Source organism: Convolutriloba macropyga, chromosome 11, assembly GCF_964194025.1.
Source record: "Convolutriloba macropyga chromosome 11, txConMacr16.3, whole genome shotgun sequence".
Lineage (NCBI taxonomy): Eukaryota > Metazoa > Xenacoelomorpha > Acoela > Convolutidae > Convolutriloba > Convolutriloba macropyga.
Window position 1 is genome coordinate 7,087,226 of NC_134478.1, and position 23,037 is coordinate 7,110,262.

Consider the following 23,037-nt stretch of genomic DNA (forward strand, 5'->3'; position numbering starts at 1 on the left):
ACGTACGCTCTGATCGATCCAGGAAGCCAATTTATTTTCATGCTTTACAAAATCACAGAGTTCCTTGCACTTCCATGCGACGATCAAGAAGCCACTACGCATCAGCATCTTAACACATAGCATGATATGCAATTTTCAAAAATTTTTGAACAAGTGACAGTTGCACACTACGAAAATTTGGATCAAAAGTTTCAAATTACAACAACTTATAGCACTCCTTGTTTAAATGTAGCACCAGCTAATACATTTGAACTCAACCAGTTTTGCGATGCATTCAAAAAAGTCAGTCATATTCACTTCCCAGTAATAGCTGAAGCCAAAATTGGTGCACTTTTGGGAATATACACTTTTAATTTCACACATCCAATTGAAGTCATCCCGGCAACTAAAAATCAACCTTTCGGCGTAAAGACGAGGCTTAGATGGACCCTAGCTGGAGAGTACGAAAGAGTGCAAAAGCAACCCAAACAACGATTTTACCAGCAGAAACAGTAGGTGTACCACGTATCACGACAAAGCTCCGACGATCAGCCCCTCGATGAATTGCTTGAGCAATTCTGGAAAACTGAAGCTGAAGGAACTCAACCCGAGAGTGAAACTTCAAATCCCGCTGACAAGGAAGCCCCTGACCTATTGAAAAAGACAATCACTTACAATGGTGAGATGTACGAAATTGGAATCCCTAGGAGAAAGCCATTGATAATAGAAAATAACTATTTCGCAGCTCTCAGCCAGCTGAAAAGTCTTCATAAGCAACTCAGTAATGACATCCAATTAAAGGAGTTGTATGAGCAAGCTCTCACAACAGATCTTTAAAATTTTTATGTCAAGCCAGTTGAAATGCACCGGAACAGATTTGCTGAACAACTAGGAAGGAATCCTTCTGTGGTTTCGTGAAAACCCAGTTTCCATTCTCTCTGATATTAAAGGCATGTTCACGCAGATAGCAATAAAGCATAAGGACCTATCTGCACTACGCTTTCTCTGGCCCAATGAAAGGATTGTTAACCAATACCAGTTTACCAGATTAATTTTTGGAGGAACCTGCTCCCCCATTGTGCAATTTTTGTGCTGAACCGTTGCGTAGAAGATAATGCAATTGAATTTCCAAAAGCAGTTTCTGCAATCAAAAAAAGTTTTTATATGGACGACTAGATCCATTCTTTGCCGTCTATAGAAGAAGCAATTGAAACCATTAACCAGACAAAAAGTAGCCTTCATAAAGGTGGCTTTCGCTTAACAAAGTTTTTATCAAACAAGCATGAAGCCCTAAGGTTCATTGAGTAAGAAGATCGAGATGAACTAAAAGAGATCAATTGAGTCCCCTGTCAGAAATGGAATACCAGAACTGACTGTTTTTTAATGAAGACATTAGAACAATTTCCCTGAACTGCAAGTGAGCATACACAAAGGAAAATTTTCAGCTTAGTATCAAACATTTTCGATCCCCTAGGATTTTTGTCCCCGCTCACAATTAGAATCAGAATGCTTTTAAAACAAATCTGGAAGCTAGGCAAGAAGTGGGATGAACCACTTCCCGCAGAACTACGTTCCAAATTACAAAAAGTGCTCGATAGTTACTTTGCAATGCCTTATATCGAAATCCCCAGATGGTTGAACATCTCAACGAAATAGGAAAAAATTCACCAGCTCCATGTCTTTGTTGCCTACATTCGCACCCGAAAACCGGACGAAATCTTTCAAACATCTTTTTTGCTTGGAAAATGCAAACTTGCACCAATTAGAGAAATAAGTGTGCCAAAATGAGAACTCAAAGCAGCCGTTTTAGGTACACGCCTCCGCACATTGATACAATCCAAATTGATATTAAAATTTGAAAAAATCTACTTGTGGAACGATAGTCGTGTTGTCTTAGATTGCATCAGCTCAACTTAAAAAAAAGCGCTTTCATCTCGAACTGACTCGAAGAAATTAAGAAAACAAATAAAACTAATGAGTAGAACCATGTCCCAACTAATAATAATCCAGCCGATCATGGAACGCGTGGCCTTCGGCAATCAGATATCCCCTGGAAATGGCTTACAGCACAATAATTTTTGCAGGACACTGAAAGTTTTTGGAAAGATATGGAAAAGATTTCAACCGTGGGTGCCGTAGCCAGATATACAAAAACACCAATCAAACCTGTCCTAGACCCGAACCGCTTTTTCAACATGGAATAAACTACTTTTAACCCTCACAACTGTCTTCAATTTTATTTACAGAGCTAAGATGAATCGTTCCAACAAAAGTCAACACACTAAGGATGATGTTTGTTTATCTCAAAATTTTCTGCTAAAGTTGTCTAAAAACAATGTTTTCTCTTAAACAATCAAAGCATTAAAAAGATCACAAAAGTTAGACGCCAAGAGCAAATTGAGAAACTTAAATCAGATAAATGACCAAAACGGACTTTTACGATCTAATGGCCGTCTCCTATTTGCTCCAACAGAATTGGTGATCGAAAAAAAAGCAGAATTTGTGCTCATCAAGCAACAGAACCGGTCAAAACAATCGTAAAACAACGCTACTACGTTATCGGACTTCGAAAAACACTACTTTCAATAAAATACCGATGTTTTCTGTGTAGCCGTTTTGACACCCAGAATATGCAACTAATAATGGCCCCACTTCCTGCATTTCGCTTCCCCACAGAAGAAACCAATTTTCCGTTTGCCAACACAGGACTGGACTTTTTTGGCCCGTTTTATATTGAAGACAAACGAAGCAAAATCGAGAAACGTTATGGACTTATTTTTACATGTCTCGCTACGCGAGCAGTCCATTTGGAAACATGTCCAGATTTAAATACAGATAATGCATATCGACGGTTCACTTGCCGAAGATGCCAACCAATTTTGTTGCACAGCGATAACGGAAAAACATTTGTCGGCGCTTCCGAAGAGCTGAAGAAATCGGTTAAGGCTTTAGACAAAAACAAGATATATAATGCCCTAGCTGCAGCCACAAGCACATGGAAATTTAACCCACAGTATGGCCCTCATTTCGGCGGCGTGTGGGAGCGATTGATTCAGAGCACCAAGTGGACACTCTTGATCATTCTAGCATCTAAGCGTCTCTCCTGCGACATCTTTGAGACAATAATGGTTGAAGTTGAAGCAATACTGATTTCCAGACCCCTGACAAACGTTGCCGATCAGCCTGAAAACGAAGAACCACTCACTCCTAACCATTTCCTCATTCAACGCCTGTACAGTTCCCTGCCGCCCGGAAACTTTGGAGATCAACAGCCAGCTCGTTTCAAGAACTGGAAGCACCTTCAGCAGTTGATGAACCACGTGTGGCGGCGTTTGTTTAGAGAGTACCTGCCGACATTACTCAAGAGACGCAAATGGACAGACAACAACCAGGCTCCTCTGAAAGTTGGAGATGTTGTGTGGGTACTCAGAGATTTGACGCCGAGAGGATTTCGGCCCCTTGGAAGAGTTGTGGAAACATCCCCTAGACGAGACGGTGAAGTACGAGTTGCCAGAGTAAAAACGGCTTGCGGCTCGTTGGTGCGTTCGGTCGCCGGCCTCGCGCGTGTTTTTTCTCCGTAATTTTTAATTCAGATTTTTTGCTCCGGCCTTACGCAACATGAGCTACATCCACGCCCTTTGATGTTATTATCCTTACAGATTTTTCATTTCCATTTATATGGGTTCAAGGATATCGGATCAAACGACAATCAAGTTGATCTTCAACCCCTGCCCTCCTTCTTGGAGCATGTTCCCAATGATCTTGTGAACTCAAAAAAAAGCAAGAAAATTGCCGATGATTAATTTAGCGCCGAAAAACTGAGAGTTACTCTTTCCCGAAAACATCTGACAAAAAGTCGAAACCAAATAAGAGCAACCAAAAGTCTAGAATATATGTTTCATTACATGTTGCTAAATTTGCGGTTAGAAGTAGTCAATACTGTGTGCAATTGCATTGATTTTATAATTCGTGTTCAGAGATAACCTACGATAAAGATCATTCCCAGAATTAGGTCACGCATTTGTTTTTTTTTAATTTTTCAGAAAATACATTATTTAGCAGAATTTTTGCAGGAATTATTTTAATAATTACTTGAGATCCAATTCTTTTGTTAGAGAAAAAAGGTGTTTTCTGGTAAGCTGAAAAGCTGAAAGTTATTTCCTTAATCAGATACTAGGAATATAAGGGAATTTACTGCAATTTTTCATCCTCTAGGCTTTCTGTCATTGACTCGCCTGAAATTGTAGTGGGAATGTAACCATAAAAGTAGATACCAGAAACGGCGTGAGAATAATACCGGATAGAGTGAATAAGTGCCCAGCTCTTGTCACTGCTATTCATTTTAGCTCAAAAACATGCATCTTTGGAAACAGATATGTACCCGTACCGAGCTACAAATGTAAATCAGTACGGGGCAATTGCAAATGCAAGTCACCCATGTAATATTTTTTGCTCGCTTTCTCGCTTGAAATTTGCTTCTTTCAAGCGTATAATAGCGGCGCAAAAGACATTTCAACAGAATTGGTGGCAACGAAAGGAGGAAAAACGTCTAGGGAGCGTGAGATCGTGGGTTCACTCCCCGTACGGAACTTTTAATTTGCACTTGGCCCAAGTCTGACCATTGTAATATCAGACTGATCGCGAATCTGACAGTAAAAAGTGTGACATGCATCAGTCTATCATTCAGTAATGATGAGGCATTGAATTTTTCCTGACCTAGTACTGAAACGCACTTTGAGTTAGGTACGGGATGTGAGTAATATTTCTCTACACTAGTTTAAATTTTGCAACGTAATGATTTTTTTGTATTTGGAACTTAACACGGGAAAGATTTTTGTGAAATTTGGATAAAAACAATATGAAGAGTTATTTAGAAGCAATTTCCGTTAGCCTAAAGCTGAGATGCTTCAATTATGTTGAACTCCTAGCCGGTAACTGTAATAAAGAGGTTTTTAAAGAAAACTTAAAGGAGCAGAATTTCTATAGACTCTTTGTTAGTGGGAATTATTGTCACATATGAGGTTTGTGTTTTGTTCGTCACGTTTTAAACCTGATGATAAATTACATGCACCTTCATTTGAGATCATAATTAAAGTAATTTCACTATCACATGTTGATTTCAAAACTTCCCTAATTCGAAGAATAATGGATATAGGGTTTATGTGATCATAAGTTTTACAGAGTTACAACAGATTACCTGGCAAACCTGCAATTTCTTCGCAAAAAGTACTCAAAAATGTCACTAAAATTCTGGACCATGTCTTTCGATTAGGGTTATGCGTGTGTGGACATTGCCAACATTTAAAAAATTAGTTCAAATTTGCTTCAATTTTGTAAAAACTCGACAATGCAAGTTTTTGAAAAAGTGCAGAAAGCAATGACAAGATTATGTGAACACGTTTATGTCGTGAATGATAACCACAATTGCTAAAGTTGATAGTGAACAACTAATTAATCAGACCAAAAGGAACAAAAAACTAATTGCAGGTTATTTCTAGAAATCTCCTTTGTATTAGTAATTGTGGGTGATGAATACTTTTAACCGTTGTATCTACCATAACTTGAGTCTAATTACAGGAATGTCATAAAATACCAATTAATAATGAATAAGAAAATTGGCAATAAGACATTTAACAGTTGTTTCTGCCCATAACTAGCGTCTAATTAAAGAAATGTCATAAAATACCAAATAAGGATGAATAAGACAATTAGCAATAAATAGGATAGAAAATCAAGCCATAACTAATTAATTCCCTAATAAAATTTTAAAGGTCTAGGTTAACTAAATTATAAAAGTCTGGACAATGGTTAAGTGATCTGCGAATATAAGCGGCAACTTCATTCTATTTTAATCACATTTCGCAAGAATACGTAATAGTCTTTTCATCATGGACAGGACTAAGTTCGAAGGAAAATATGCGTTTTGTCTGAAGTTTCAAAACAATCTCAAATTCAACAAAAGTCAAACTATCAAGAATTACTAAAAACGCCTAAGAATTATCAAAAAAGTCTCACGGCACAATCCCGATTTGACCAGAATTATTTACCACAAAGAACTGTAAATGGTATACTAACATCGATAGAACGGTCCCTGTATGACCCATCAAAGCAGTATTAAGTTACCGTTTATATTTCGGCTCAATTTGTTTTTTTAACGAAAATTAGGTTTCCTTAAGGTAGATTGTTTTTTGACTATCTCATATCTGGGACATAATAGGTACTTTTCGAAAAAAATGTTGATTGACCATATATGAGCCGATTTAAGCTTAGAGAGGTGCCATTTATGGTCAACTTCTTTTTGGCTTGTTAGCAACAATATTTGGTTGATTTTATGCCTGTGGCGAAATTTTACACCAAAAAGCTGTAAGATTAGAGGTTAATCGGGTCATTTTTAGCCTATTACCCTCAAACATCTTCAATCATTTTGAGGAGTAAGGTGGGGGGAGGGTTAAGAGGGGGATTCGATGCAAGAGAAGGAGTTTTGGGGGTAATTTTGGGGGTAGAAAGATGTAAGAGGAGGGGATAAGGGGTCAAATACCCCTCACTCTTAAATAGTTCCCCCTCGAAAGCGCCACTCTCACATCGTTTTACCTCAATAGACGGAGACTGACAGCCTTGAACACACAACTTCTTTTCCCTGAGCTAATTTGCCCTCAGACCACCGACACTTGCCCAATATTAGCCATCCCATGTATATGAAATAAACATTTTACCCCTCACTCCTTCATCATTTTACCCCCTGAAATTAATTTCTCTTACTTCTTCCTTTTCTCTTCTCTCTCTCTCTCTCTGTCTCTTTCTCGCTCTCTCTCTCTCTCTCTCTCTCTCTCTCTCTCTCTTTTTTCTCCTTCTCTATCTCTTTCTCTCTCTTGCTCTCTCTCTCTCTATTTTCTCCCTCTCTCTATCTATCTATCTTTATCTTTTCCTTCTCCTTCTCTTTTTTTCTTTTATCTCTCGGCTGTCTTTCTTCTCTCTCTCTTCTCTCTCTCTCTCTCTCTCTCTCTCTCTCTCTCTCTCTCTCTCTCTCTCTCTATCTATCTATCTATCTATCTTTCTCTTTATCTTTTCTCTCTTTCTTCTCCTTTTATTTTTTCTCTTATCTCTTGACTCTATTCTCTCTCTCTCTCTCTCTCTCTCTCTCTCTCTCTTCTCTCTCTCTCTCTCTCTCTCTCTCTCTCTCTCTCTCTCTCTCTCTCTATCTATCTATCTATCTATCTATCTATCTATCTATCTATCTATCTATCTATCTATCTATCTATCTATCTATCTATCTATCTATCTATCTATCTTTCTCTTTATCTTTTTTCTCTTTCTTCTCCTCTTCTTTTTTTCTCTTATGTCTTGACTCTCTTTCTCTCTCTCTCTCTCTCTCTCTCTCTCTCTCTCTCTTACACACCCAAACAAACACAAGCATACGTTTCATCCTGGAACTTAAATTACAGTATCAAATTATATCGTTTGATTCAGCAAGTTGTTGCTACGACAGCAATTGCAAACTATTAAAACAATTGCGAATCCAAAAAGATGCTGGCGCTGAGAGGTCGATCAAATACCTCAAAATAGTTGTTATGCGACTAAAAATCTTGCCAGTAAACTTTTTCAAGACCATCTTGGCAACAGATGAAAGTGTTAAACGAACGAAACACCATTGTCATTATAAAATTTTTGTAAAAAGAATAATTTAAATGTTGTGATGTTTGAAGCTTAACCCTAGTTTGCTTCAATTAAGCTGAACTCCTAGCTTGTAATTGTAATAAAGCGTCTTTTAAAGAAAACATAAAGGAGCAGTATTTTCATAGACACCTTGTCAGTGGACGCTACTTTCACTTGTCTTGTTTGTGTTTTGTTTGTCATATTTTTAACCTGATGATAAATTACATGCACCTTCATTTGAGATCATAATTAAAGTAATTTCACTATCACATGTTGATTTCAAAACTTCCTAATTCGAAGAATAAATGACATAGGGTTTATGTGATCGTAAATTTTACAGAGTTACAACAGATTACCTGGCAAACCTCCAATTGCTTGGGAAAATTTACTCCAACTTGTCACTAATTGTTACGACCATGTCTTTTGATTAGGGCGATATGCGAGTGAGGACAATTGTGACATTAAGCAAATTCAGTTCAAGTCTGCTTTGATTTTGTAAAAAAAAATTGTTGCATTTCTCCACAATGGATGTTGTTGGACAAGTGCTGCAAAATTGTACATGATAATATTTTGTTACATTCTATGTCGTGAATGATGCCCACATTTGCTAAAGACGATAGTGAACAACTAATCAATTAGACCAGAATGAACAAAAAACTAATCAGAGATTTGTTCTAGAAATCTCCTACGTAATATTAAATGTGGACTAAGAAGAAACTTAACAGTTGTATCTACCCATAACTTGCATCTAATTACCGGAATGTCATATAATACCAATTAATAATGAATAAGAAAATCAGCAATAAGACATTTAACAGTTGGTCCTACCCATAACTGGTGTCGAATTACAGGAATGTCAAATAACACCAAATAAAGATAAATAAGAAATTTAGCAAAAAAATCATCGGACTGAATTGGAATTCAAGTAAATACTAATTAATTCACTAATAAAGTAATAAATGTTTAGGTTAAAAAATTATAAAAAATGGACAATGGATACGTAATCCGAGAATATAAGTGACAAATACATGCTATGTCCATAATTTTTCGCAGGAATAAGTATTAGTTTTTTCATCGTGGATACGACTATCTTTGAGGGAGAATGCGTTCTCCACGAAATGCCAAAACAGTCTCAAAATCAACAAATGTCAAATTATCAACAATTACTTAAAACACCAAACAATTTGCAAAAAATATCTCACGGAACAATCCCGGGTTGACTAGAATTATTACTTGCCAAAAAACCATATTTGGTATATTAACATCCAAGATAGGAACCACATTTTGTTGATTTTATGTTAAGTAATAAACAATAAAAAAGCTGCAATGCATCTAATACCTGATACAGTTAACAACAAATCACTTATTCCAAAAAAGAAAACCTAATTGATGATTAATTTAAGAAAATTCCATTGTAATACTGATTCTGAGTTGTGAAGACTATTAATAATCTTGCAACTGCTAAAATCACTACCCACAAGAACAATTAATTCTCTGAATCGGCTCTCAAGTCATTACTTATTAAATTTGAGCAATAAGATTTTAGGCTAATTGGATGCTCAAGATCATATATGCACATGAGGTTGTGTTACGTTTATCCGTGAATACAGGTGACCAAATTCGTGCTTTTCCCTCACTTCGTTATGTCTAGGATTAACGTACCCTTTTGTGATCTTGAATAAAAGTGACGCAAAAGGAAAACTGTTCTCGAGGTATTGTCATTGTTGCCCTCGAAACACCAGATAGTTTCAAAAACAGCAGGTTGGAATTGGGCGCAACTTGCGGAAAACAAGTTAAATGGGTTATCAATCTAGTAAACATTATTAGATGCAAATTATAAGCAAGCAATTTAATCCTTCCTTTTTGCTAAATGGCGAGACAAAATAATTTATTAATACTTCTTTGTACTAGGTTGCATAAGGAAACAGCATAGTTAGCTCTAAATTAACACAGCACATTAATGTTTTTTTTTGATGTAGTACATTTCAACATATTTCTTAAAAATTGCTTTATAATTCTTACTTTTTGTCAATAATTTAATATAAAGGTTTTTAAGAGTTAAAGTCACGCATTCTTGGTATGAGGCTTGTTCTACTTATATTTAACTATTAGAAAAGTTCACATTACCATTCGTGTTTTTCACAAATGAGTAAAAATCGCGGAAAGACTATACTTATTTCATACTAATTTTTTTCTTGCAATGGAATCCTGCAAAATCCTTGACCCTGATCAATAAAGCTAGGCAAGAACTCACTGCGTCTAAAGTGGGTTAGAGGGAACCAGTTATATTTGAAGTACTCGTGTCTGATCAGGGCCTCAAAGGTGCGACTGTCTTGCCTTCTATTCTCCCTCTCGCTCTGTGGGGTAAAATACTCATACTTGAACAGACACGCATATTTGCTGAAACAAAAAACATCTCAGGTTGAGGTGCCATCCGAAAGTGACCTCTGATCAGACCGTTGCGGACGAAAGTAACCTCTGGTCAGACCCTACCAGACCGACGTATTCTCGGATCAGACAAAAGTGCGCTCGGAACTGTCTCTGTTCAGACCTTGCCAGACGGAAATGACCTCTGATCAGACCATTACCATCCGGAAGTGACCTCTGATCAGACCATCACCAGAACGGAGTGACCTCTGATCATACTATTGTAAGCTTGAACCAAATCCCAGACCCTGTAATTTTGGTCTGGGAACAAACCATGTGCGTTGGACTTGGACTTGGTGTGATCAGAGATCACTTCCGTATGGGACCTCAACCTGAGATGCAATATAAGATGTTCTCCATGTCTCCAAATCTGCCCCTCCCAGGACGTCACGCACCCATCAGTTACAGAACACGTGCCATTACGTAGTAAATCAGTACACAGGTTGCTCATCATACAAAACTCTTAGTAGTCATACTAGGTCATATAAGAATCATAGTAATCATACTAGGTCATGCATGGTTTATATCATTGCTTAGTAGTCACACAAGGCTCATACATAAAAATCAAACTTAACACTAAAATGCTTAAGTTGTTACGCCCTCAACTACTGATACCAAAAAACTCAATCAATGCAGCCATACCTTAAGAAAAAAAATCATCTTGGTAATCATACTAGGTCATATATGAATTGTATGATTTCTTAGTAGTCATTCAAGGGTCAAAAAATTTTTAATGATGCAGCGCATCACAACTTTTGCAATCAGAGAGTTTCAGAGCAAATACAAATATCAGTATTTTGCATAAGCAACCGTTATCTACGGTTTCTTAGTAATCATACCAGGATCATATATGAGTTTTTAGTAGAAGGTCAAATTATTTCCCCCGTATGCCCCGTTTTTCTACGTGCTAGAAGGTTTTAGATTTTCACATATGATTTCTTTGTAGTCATACAAGGATCATGCATGACTTCTTAGTAGTCATACAAGGACCATAGATAGTTTCTTAGCAGTCATACAAGGATCATACACGATTTTTTGTAGTCATACAAGGATCATATACAATTTCTTAGTGGTCCCTAATCTGTTTGTAGCAATATCAATTCAACGTTCATTGACTCTTGAATGCGTGTTTTTCACGCACAGTATCATCAATCATAAATGGTTTCCTGGTAGTCAGGCAAGGATCATAAATGACTTCATGCAAGTCAAAGAAAATCTAGCAGCAGCTTCAATTAACCCACTTTGGGTTTTCAAATGCTTGCATGCTTTGAATAGTAGTATCTATTGCTATTTGTGATTTTTTGAAGTCATACAAAGATCGTACTAGGAACGTTATCATTTCTCTTAACCTTTCCGCAAATCTCGCTTTTCTTTTTGTAACGCTTTTGAATAACCCTTGAAGAACCAATTTTGTTGTTTTTTGACAGATTTAGTTCATAAAAATAGAAAGGATTCCAATGCAGAACTATTATGCATGCATTTAAAGTACGCAAATCTAAGTACGCAAATGCATCTACCGTTTCAACGAAAAACGAAAAAAAAATGGTTTCCTTTTTTTAATAAAAATTTGTCGTCTGTTTGCTTTGTCGGTTCTGATTTACTTTAAATTTTTTTTTGTTTTGTTTAAATCAAAAACCATCAGAAATACAAAAATGTAGTAGGCTAACATGGCTGTTCCAAAGAAGAGAAGGAGCTTGCGAAGTATGTTGTTTTTTTTAGTTCATTTTTTTCGAATGACTAATTTTTTAAAGGTTTTCTCGTTTTGTTTCAAAAATAATTATAGAATCAAAAATATTTATCTCATATTATCAGCCAATTTCATGAAAATGTTTCTAGCATTTTGATTGATATAATTTTACCTTACAATTTATTAATCCTTCACCCGCCCCCTTCCTTCCCCAACCCTCCAATAAAAATTGATCTTTTCCTGATTTCTTTATAAGTTTTTCAAAAATGTCTTTTACAACTTGCAATAAAATTTTTAGTCTTTTTTTTATCTAATTCAAGACTAGATTCAGTACCACCCCAACCAGCAGAATGTAACTTAAGATTATACCATAAATTGTGTTGAAACCACTCATACGCCATTTTGGTTTTCATTAAGTTTGTAATACAATTGACATCAAAATTTTGTTAGTTTTGCGTCTTTTTTTTTAAAAAAAATTGGAAAATAAGAGTCCATATAAGTGGTTCCTGGTCATCTAATGATGATATCAGATATCACTAAAAAAGAACTATTTTTTTTAAATTGCTTTAAAAGGCGGATTTTTATCTCATTTTTGCCAAATTGTTTTTGATACAGTAACTAAAAATTTGCTCCATGTAACTTTACTCTATGTAAAAAAATGTGATATTGAAAATCAATTGCTTTCAGGAAATCAAAACACAGCGGTAAGACTTTGTAGTGTACTGGATGTAGAAAATCCCTTAAGGACTAGCCAGAAATTATGTCCACTGAGCGACTGAAATTGTTCTAGTATTTTTAGTAGTTGTTCTAGTATAATAGTGTTTCTCTTTAAACAAAGACAACAAATAAAAATAAGTACTATTCATATTCTGAACCGGGTGAAGAGTGGGAAAAGAAATCAAAAATTGAACAAATTATATTTTCAAATCTGATTACAATATATCTTACTAAGTTCTGAATATTTTGTTAGGTCCCTACACACGTTCCAAGGAAATTCTGTAACAACGCTTGTATTTAATCAGTGATTAATAACAGAACATTGCAAGCAAAAAAAAGAAACTCCGAGAACGATCAAAAAGGCAAAAATGAATAAAAGACGATGAGTAAGTACATCGATTCATTGAAAACTGGCAGATCAAATTTTCAATTGTCAAAGGGTAGTAAAAAAGCAAAATACTGAGTTCAAATAGGCGAAGCATAAATACTTGAATACAAAATAGTTGAACCAAAGGAACCAAAAGCAAAAGAGGCAGGCAGAAATTTTAAAAATTAGGCATAATTTTTGACATCGTTTACTCAATTTTGCTCGCCAAATACATGTCAAAGTTAGTGGCAATCAATTGAAAAGAACAACAAAATAACTAAAAACTTCCCAAATACAGAAAACAAACAAAAGATGAATTTAAGGTGCCCTGAACCACAAAATGATAAATATAGCTCAAAATTGAATCCAATTGTCTATTATATGCTTCCAATAGTCCAATGAAGCTTTAAATGTATAATGACGGATCAATATAATTAGCCCATTGACTAAAAAATCAAAGCTAAAATATGTTCGCTTAGAGCAATTGTTTTGACATGTACATAATCAATGTGTCCAAAAATTTTGTGAAGACAGCAAGTTTTTTTATCATACAGTTCATGCTGCTATTTGATCGCATTATTAGCATAGTCATTACAAAACCCTCAATTATGCCACTGTAATTGAATCATTGAACAAAACTGTTTCCTCGTAAAAATTTGCCAGAACAATTAATTAGACACCCATCAGCTGAAAAACTGTACTTCTTTTTAAAAATTGAGTTTGATCTGACAAATTTCTTACAAAATTGTCTAATAAGAACTTACAAGAAGATGCATCCCTTTACAAGAGCTTATCAGACGATTTGTCAGATCTTAAACGATTAAAATTCTAAGTGATTATCTTACCAGATCTTACACTTCAGAACTTCAATTTTATAAGATTTTATAAGTTCCTTTTTGTCAGCGGAATTATCAGTTGGGGATTTAGTTACGGTTAAAGTTTTGCCGTACATAATAAAAATCAGCCAGTAAGAAATAACACTGGAGCTTTTTGCTGTAATTTTCATAGCAACAAATTGTGGTAGCATAACAGATTATTCGATTTTAACCAGTACATTCAGTGTGCCGAACGGCATAAAATCGCAGCAAAGTCTAATAGTTATCATTTTTTGTGAGCGCCTTTGTGTAAAAGTGCATGTGTTGCGTATGAGTGTTCAAGTGTGTGTAAACGTGTTTTCTTGTGTGTGTGTGTGAGTGTGTGGGTGTTTGAATCTGTGCAGGCTTGCGTGTTTAAGCGTTTGTGTAATTGTGTGTCTCTCTGAGTGCCTGCGTATATTTGTGTGTGTGTGTGTGTGTGTGTGTGTGTGTGTGTGTGTGTGTATGTGTGTGTGTATGTGTGCATATGTGTGTGTGTGTGCGTGAGAGTGTGTCTTTGTAGGATCCTAGATGAATTTCTATCTCGTAAGATCTGATAAAATGCTTACTAAGAATTTTTTTCGTTTAAGATCTTATAAGAAAGAATTTTTATCGTGTATGATCTGATGAGATGCTTACCAAGAATTTTTATTGGGTAAGGTCTTATAAGATTTCGTAACAATATGCATTCTCTTATTAAATCTTATGCACGTTCTTACAAATATAAGATCTTACACGATAAACATTCTTAGTAGCAATCTTACCAGATCTTGCTTGATAAAAATTCTTGATAAACATTTTAACAGATCTTACATGATAGAAGGTCATTCCTCTAAGATCATACAAACACGCAATCAAACGCACGCACACACGCACACACTCACACGCACACACAAATACACACAAAAACTCATAACTATTAGACTTTGTTACAATTTTATTCAGTTGGGCACATTGAACGTATTGGATAAAATCGAGTAATCTGTTATACTACCACATTTTGCTGCTATGATAATTACAGTAAAAAAACTCCAGTTAATTTCTTACTGGCCGAGTTTTTTATGTACGGCAAAACTTTACCCGTAACTAATTCTTAAAAATCATGGGTTCTTTTTTGATATTTTTTCTGGCGGATATTTCATAGCAGATTTAAAATGTTGTTTTCCCCGCCGCTAATACATGGCAACGGGGATTTTTCAAAAAAAATTGTTGAAATTTAGAATTGCTGAAATTTTATTTGCGCAAATGTTTAACTTAATCGAATCTAACATTTTTTTGAGAAAATGACACAGAACTGTTCGAGAAAACCAAATTGCGGCGCTTCAGTGGAATTTTTAGATCTTTTCCGTTTGTGTGCCCCCCCCCCGTACGTTATGCTCCCCCAGTGCACGTGTCATTGCATAGTAAATCATTATGTTAAAATATGGCACATACGTCTGGGGGGCGAAAATAATATGCACCCACTAAGATGGGGGTACAAACGGAAAAGATGCATTCCATCTTGTTATGTAACTCAATTAGGCATGATTAAGCCAATAAGTTTTCTGTTAATTGTAATAATTGGGGTGTTTCGACAGAGCGTCAGTGAGTGTCGTTTCCTCACCTGTATCGTTGGCATCGCACACCAAAGACGTTGATTGGGGTGGGGAAGATGAAAATGAGAGACTGCCAGTTATCGTAATGATTCCCATAGTAAGACTCATCATCATGAGTTCCACAACATGGTTCCAGGACAACGTCTGAAAAATATCTGTCTAGAAAAACTCCTGAAGAAACAATTTTTTTTCAGGGCCTTACTTGTTCTAGTTTAAACTTCTCATAATCATCAGACAATTTATTGACCGATTTTTTAGATCAATACTTTTGAAATGACCTTTTTTTACCCAATAATGTATTTTCAACATGAAAATAAACTTAAACGCCTAGTTTTACGAAGCAAACGATCAATTTTTGAAGCACTATTATAATCCAATTTTAAATCACATTTTGAAACAATTTTTGATATCTGGAAAACTATTGTTCACATACATTAGTTTCTAATGATACAACGATATATGAACATTTTGATCGGCAAAAAAAACGTAGCTGACTACGGAATACCTCCTCCTATTATATAGTGGATTATAATTCCGTTTCCCTATCAAAACATATGAGAGATGTTCTTTCCTGCATTAAACTTACTTGTACTTTTAAATCGAGAGGTTGAATGGAAAACTGTCAGTAGAATCTGCAAGGTTTAAATCGATTTTTTCGACAAAACACACATATAAACAATTTTTGCGGAAATCATCTACAAATTTCTTGTCTCCGAGAAAAATAATTGATTTCAAGTAAGGAAAACCATCAATAGACGCGAAAAATGTTTGATTGAAATTATTATTTGTTTTATTTTATATGATTTTTATAGTATACTTACCTAAAAAAACTGCAAGTGAAAGTACAAAGCTCTTGTTGCGAAGAAAACAATTTGTAAACATTTTGACACCATTCACTATTGTAATGTTTATCGATTAAGTCAAATTTACTCAGAAACATTCTATTTGAACATCCAGTTTCGATTTAAGAACTCGACAAACTAGACTAAAGGTCGAATGTTCAAACTGACTCATGAAAAGTGAATCAAATAATCGAAAAACCTGAATCCTTCAAAATTTATTATTAAAAATGAGTTTTACTATAACAAAACGTCTGTTCTTCCTTTCGCACCGATTCACTTAACCCCTCATTTTTTAAGTTTATATATTTTCAACCCTATGTCATTTCACGTCGCAATTTTTTCACGCCCTGAAACTGTTTTTTTAGACCCGACGTGTCTCTAATTATGAGTATATTACAGTAAATTTTTGACGCCAAAACTTGTATTCGATACCAATTTTTGTTAAAAAATTTTCGTCTAGGATAACCAACAATATGAAGAAAAGTATAAGTACGTATCTCGTCTTTTCAACTCTAATAGGTTGACCGCTATTATTTAAACCGAATGAACTAATTTTTTAAATATGATTGGCTCAATATAATTACAAAATTTGGGATAAGAAGGGTTCGCATTACGGGCTAAAAAGTTTTAATATCAGAACTCATACAAAACCCATACATAGATGAAATTTTTGCGGGGTTAAATAATGAAAACGCGAAAAAGTAGAATCCTATACGGGAATAAGTGAGGCGAGCAAACTTTGGCTTATGGGCCTTGCCTCTTTTTTCCATCCGTTTAGCTTGTTCATTTATTTCTCCTGCCCTCAACTAATTTTAGACCAATTAGCTGCAAACATTTGAACTTTTTGCTTAGATGCTCTGATGAAATTCGCTTTCGCTCCATCAGAGCCCCCTCCCTCCCTCCTCCCCCTCCCCAAAATATAGACTGTTCGTATCCAATTCAAAAGTCAGGCAACTAACGACGGCAATCGGCCATATGAAAACCACCGGGAACAAAAGAAAAAAGATTCCATAGTAGAACTATTTCATCATACTCCCATCCAAGTTGAGGTGTCAAGCCAAGTTCAGATCTAATGCAACGCTCCAATACTGAATTGAGTTCCTATGAGAAAGTCTCTTACCAAAGTGACGGCATATAATCCGATTATCTCTCGATATAATGATCACTATTTCTGTAAAAAATCTGTTTAGGATGCAAGCAGTTTTTAGTCTACTCATCTTATTATCTGCTCATCTTTATGAATCAACCATCCTTGAAAACAAATAATAAAAACTATATTCTGCTTCCTTGGGATCCGTTTTAACCGCCCTTTCTTGTCTTCGAGGTTATATTCTGAGGTGGAAGTGTGGAGGCAGATCATTGAGTTGAGCTTGTCAAAACCGGTCGGATCGTAACTTTTCAGCCCCACACCTCAGCTCCTCCATCGCCCACTCGGACCTTCGTAGCATACGATTCATGGAGCGTGTGATACATATGAATATATATATCGAAATCCCTATGTGTACTAAATTGTAAACTACCCTCTATTTTTAATATTCGTATCATGCATATTATAACTAAGGTTATAATGACTTTTTATTATTCACGTATAAATATGTTCCCGCTAGTCTACTAAATTATTTCATATTTTGTTCACCGTATTTTATTATAAGTAATAATAATCTCGCTTAACAATCTGAATTCAATTTGCCGTTGTAAACGCTCTTCATTTAACTGAGACAATTTCTAGTTTGGATTCGCACTGCGATTCCACTAAGTAAGTTTAACAAATCACGCTTAATTACGGATTCGCTCCGCGATTTCCTTATAATTCTGAGATAGTGTATTCGCATTACTATTACAACTCTTATTGCTAAACTCAGCTATAACATGGCGCAGTCAGCATTAAAGGACAGCGGCAAATCTCCACTCGTTATTCAACCCTTTTGGGAAAAGGCAACCCTAGAGCCCCCACTTCGATGGGGTTATTGGAGGATGCAACTCAAACTCGCAATTCTTGCTCGCGAAAGAATTGTAGTGGACCTTCCCTTGGCCGACCCTCCAGAGCATGTCATTCTGCACCCGAACCGGCATTTGAAGATGCAGTCGAAAACCCTACAGCACAATCAGAACGAGATCGACGCACTCGTAACGAACGAGCAAAGACGGCGTGGAAAAATCATTGTCAACATATTGCGGCGGTAGCCATCCTGTGCGGAGATAAACCGTGGCAACTTTTAGATAGAAAATTGTCTCCATTGATGTACTTGAGTCTCAACAAGAAATCTTCGGGATGTTTGAATAAAAGTTTTATTCGAATCCATAATATAACTTTCGACCGATATCTCGTTCTTACACGAAAACAGCAAAAAGGGGAACCGATTGAGAAATTCTACGGTCACCTCAAAGAACTCTCCGAGAATTCTGATCTGGGAGAAAAGGGAGATACTATTATCAGAGACGTTTTCATCGCAAACATGCAAAATGAAGACATACAAAAAAAACTTCTCAAAGAAACGGTGGAACCTGATAAAGCCTTAGCAATAGCAATTAACATTGAAATGGGCACCCTCAATCAACTCAAAATGAACGCAAGCAAAACTAAACTTAATTCAACTGTTAATCAAGTACAACGGATGCGCATCGCGAATGCTACCCCTTTTTCTACTATGAACACCACTGCACGGAAAAAGCCCACAATTCGTCATTTCTCTGGAATGAGTTGGACTCCAGAACACCGTAATAGATGCCCTGCACGTGGAAAGAAATGCAGTAACTGTGGGATTGAAAACCACTTCGCAAAGGTTTGCCAAAAACCTAACGGTTCTAACTCCTATCTAACACCTAAGCCACGGGTCAATAATGTTGAAAAAGATGATCAAGCTGAGGATGTTAACCAAATTTTGGCTGATTTTGACCCCGATTTGGAATCAAACTACTCATCGGATGAAGATAATTGTGTAGCCTCAGTATCTTTGGCAGATTTTACTTCCCGATTTGGAATCAAACTAACTTCTGTAGAAGCAGTCAATCTCCCTGTAGTGCTCGGGAACACAGCAACAATTGTTCTGGTGGATTCGGGTAGCGTATGCACAATAATAAAAGAGTCATTGGCAAATTCAATCATTTCCCAAGACCCAAATTCGAAGTGGATACGCGAAGCGAATCCCAAACAATTGAAAACTTTCTCTAACGAGCCCATTCAAACGCTATGCATTCTCCAAACGTCAATTCAAAGCAATAATTGGTACGCGAATCCAATTGAAATCCAAGTAGTGACAGATGGTCATCGTTCTCTATTGAGTATAAATTTGTTCCCTGTTCTCGGACTTTCAATTCAGCAACGTAATAATCAAAAGACAGTCAATCAGGTAGATCAAGAATAATGTTCAATCAAAAAACAAAATGCAACCGATTTTTCTGACCTAATCTCCAGAATCGGTAGGTCAAAAGTACATATGGTTCGTTGAAAATTTCTTAGAAATTATGCCCCATCTTACCAAAAAGGTCGTCCTGTCCCTATAAATTTGTTAGCCAAAGTATCTTATGAATTGAAGAAACTTTCAGAACAAGGACATATTGAAAAATTACAGGAATGCTCTGATAAGAACTTTATTTCTCCAATTGTAATCACGGTTAAGAAGGACAAATCAGTAAAAATAGCCCTCGATTCCAAAGTCCTAAATAAAGCAATTCATAAAAATAAGTATCAAATGCCAAACATCGATAACCTTATCCATTCGATTTCACAACACATTAACGATTCTAATCATGGTGATAGCGTTTATTCTTTGACGATTGACCTAAAATATGCATATAGCCAACTAAATTTGCATCCGGATACCGCATGTCATTGTAATTTCAATATCATTTGTGTCGAAGCAACGGGAACCTATCGTTTTATATCGGGATTTTATGGCCTTACGGATATGCCGGCAGAGTTCCAAAAAGCGATGGATTACACATTGGTTGGCTTGTGTAATATATACTGCTTCCTCGCTGATATAATTGTAGTTAGCAAAAGTAATAGGAGTCGCACCTCAAATACTTCTACAAATATCGCAGAAACTTGAGGCTGATAACCTCAGAATTAATTTAAGTAAATGTCACTTCGCAAAACACCAGATAAATTGGCTTTGTTTCACATTTTTACAAAATGGTGTTAAACCTATAGAATCAAAGACCGCAACAATTGCAGAAATCAAAGCTCCAAAAAAATTGAAACAATTACGATCATTGCTTGGTAGCGTTCATCGTTTAAGCAAATTCATTCCCAATCTTGCCAAAATTTGTCACGTCCTCCGGCTTTTACTAAAGAAAAGTGAAAAATTTATTTGGACTGATAATCAGCAAACACATTTTGAGCATATTAAAACTATAATTGCAAATGCTACAAAAAACACTCACTTGAACCCGACACTGGAAACGCGAATAAAATGAGACGCATCTCGCCAATGCTTAGGCGCTGCGCTTGAGCAACTGGATTGTGAAGGTTGGAAAACGGTGGCTTTTGCTTCTCGCTTCCTTAATAATAATGAAGTACGTTACAGTATAAGTGAACTAGAATTGCTTGGTGTGGTTTGGGCCATCGAATATTTTATTTATTACCTTTTTGGAAAAAAATTTACAGTTTTGACAGATCATAGAGCACTTCTTTCAGTTTTAAAATCTCATCGTTCAAACAAATCTTACAATAACCGATTAACACGATGGATCGATCGTTTGTTACCTTTTGAATTTAATATAGAACACATTCCCGGCACTAGAATGGGTTTGGTTGATTACATTTCGCGCCAACCGAATCAAAAAGCAAAAAGCATCACTCAATAAGATGAGATATTCATGGTAGCAACAATTTCCCGCTTTCGCGACGCGATTACATCTTTATTCAGTCGCTCAAATAAAATTCCTTTCCATAAGCGGCACACTACCAACAATTACAAATTACAAGTAAACAAGACACGCGTTCACTCTTGCAAACTTGCTAAAAGTAGCACGCACAATTCAATTGCTTCAAATAATTCATTCACTACTCGAGCACAAGTAAACAATTAAAATTCAAAATTCATTTCTAGCTTTGAATGCCACGCAAATAACTTGTCTAAAACTAATACTGCACTCGCATCGCAAATCCAGTCGCAAAATTTCAATTGTAATTCCACCGCAAATCCAGAACAAAATATGCAACGATCGTTATTCAAAGTATCCGACGGTTAGATTTTTTGAAAAAGCTAATGGGGCAAATGTAGTAAGATTTCTTCGAGACTACGCAAATACTCACAAAAATCCACGAACAAAACGTCTAGGTTGAGCAACTTGTCTAGTAGGTAAACAAGTTACAAATTACTGTAATGAAAATAATATTAACATTCTCGACGCCCCGGTCGGCGATCATAGAGCTATCGGATTAGTGGAACGAATGATCCAAACAATAAAACGACGTTTATCTTGTATGAAAGCTGAAAGCAAAGATAAATTCTCAACCCCCAAAGCATTTAAACAAATGATCTCAGATCTACGTTTAACAAAACAGAAAACTACAAAGATAAAACCGTTTGAAGCTCACTTCGGAGGTCCTGCATTTAGAAGCCGATACAGTTCCTGCAGATGATTTCCTGGACGAAGCCGGATGAGTCAACCCCGACAGAGGTGAATTGGAAATTGAAAAATCATGAGTCGGGCACAGCAGGACGCAGGCGGCCGCTATCGCAATTCAGACAACAAGGAATCGCGGTTCATCATTCATCCAAAACTCACGGATCCCATTTCCCGAACAGAGAAATCATTAAGTATCAAAATATCTCGGAAACTCCCTAACAAAAAGAGAGCGAAACGGCAACTAGCTGGCTTATACGAAGTTCTCAAAACCAGATGTTTTGTAACAAAATCATCCACAGCAACTAAACTACATTTTTTCATTCATTTCATGTATTTGCTTTGCGAATCCAATTTTCATTGTGTGTGTTAATTTTAATTTATTCCAATTGTTGTCCAATTCATAATTCACAATCTGTCAATGTATTCGCCCTGCGAATCCACTTTATTGTGCGCGTGCATTTAAGTTATTCACTCAAATTTGATGCGTTTACATGTTCATAAATCTATCATGTATTCGCTCTGCGAATGCACTTTTCTTTGTGTGTGTTAATTTTCAATTTATTCCGATTGTTGTCCAATTCATAATTCACAATCTGTCAATGTATTCGCCCCGCGGATCCACTTTATTGTGTGCGTGCATTTAACTTATTCACTCAAATTTGATTCGTTTACATGTTCATAATTCTATCAAGTATTCGCTCTGCGAATCCAATTTTCATTGTGTGTGTTAATTTCAATTTATTCCGATTGTTGTCCAATTCATAATTCACAATCTGTCAATGTATTCGCCCCGCGAATCCACTTTATTGTGTGCGTGCATTTAACTTATTCACTCAAATTTGATTCGTTTACATGTTCATAATTCTATCAAGTATTCGCTCTGCGAATCGAAAGTTTAGTGGGATTTTCTTATTTAACGTGCTGCAATTGCCCTTCAAGCTTAACAATACGACAGCCATTGCGTATATGATACTTGTGCAAATGAATTTTCCCCGCTTACATATGCTTTGCATATACATAAAAGCCAATCTTTTCGTTCTTTAAATTTAACAATCGCGGCACCTTTCCATTCACAGTTTATGTTGTGTTCATTCATTTTATCCACTTATTTGTGTTTTTTTGAAATTTTAAATACATTTAAAATTTTTCTTGTCATGGGGGAAATGTGATATATATATATATATATATATATATATATATATATATATATCGAAATCCATATGTGTACTAAATTATAAACTACCCTCTATTTTTAATATTCATATCATGTATAATATAACTAAGATTATAATGACTTTTTATTATTCACGTATAAATATCTTCCCGCTAGTCTACTACA

At 35.9% G+C, this 23,037-nt stretch overlaps 1 protein-coding gene across 1 annotated transcript in view; it reads right to left on the reverse strand.

The window, feature by feature from the left end:
• Positions 1–16,178, reverse strand: part of LOC142349748 (uncharacterized) — a 48,925-nt gene extending 32,747 nt beyond the window's left edge. Inside the window, exons 1-3 of the mRNA XM_075401495.1 lie at positions 16,101–16,178; positions 15,288–15,423; positions 9,887–10,032 (exon numbers count right to left, since the gene is read on the reverse strand). Of these exons, the coding sequence (XP_075257610.1) occupies positions 9,887–10,032; positions 15,288–15,423; positions 16,101–16,161 (343 nt within the window). The 5' untranslated portion in view covers positions 16,162–16,178. The remainder of the gene's footprint in view (positions 1–9,886; positions 10,033–15,287; positions 15,424–16,100) is intronic.
• Positions 16,179–23,037: the final 6,859 nt, after the last annotated feature.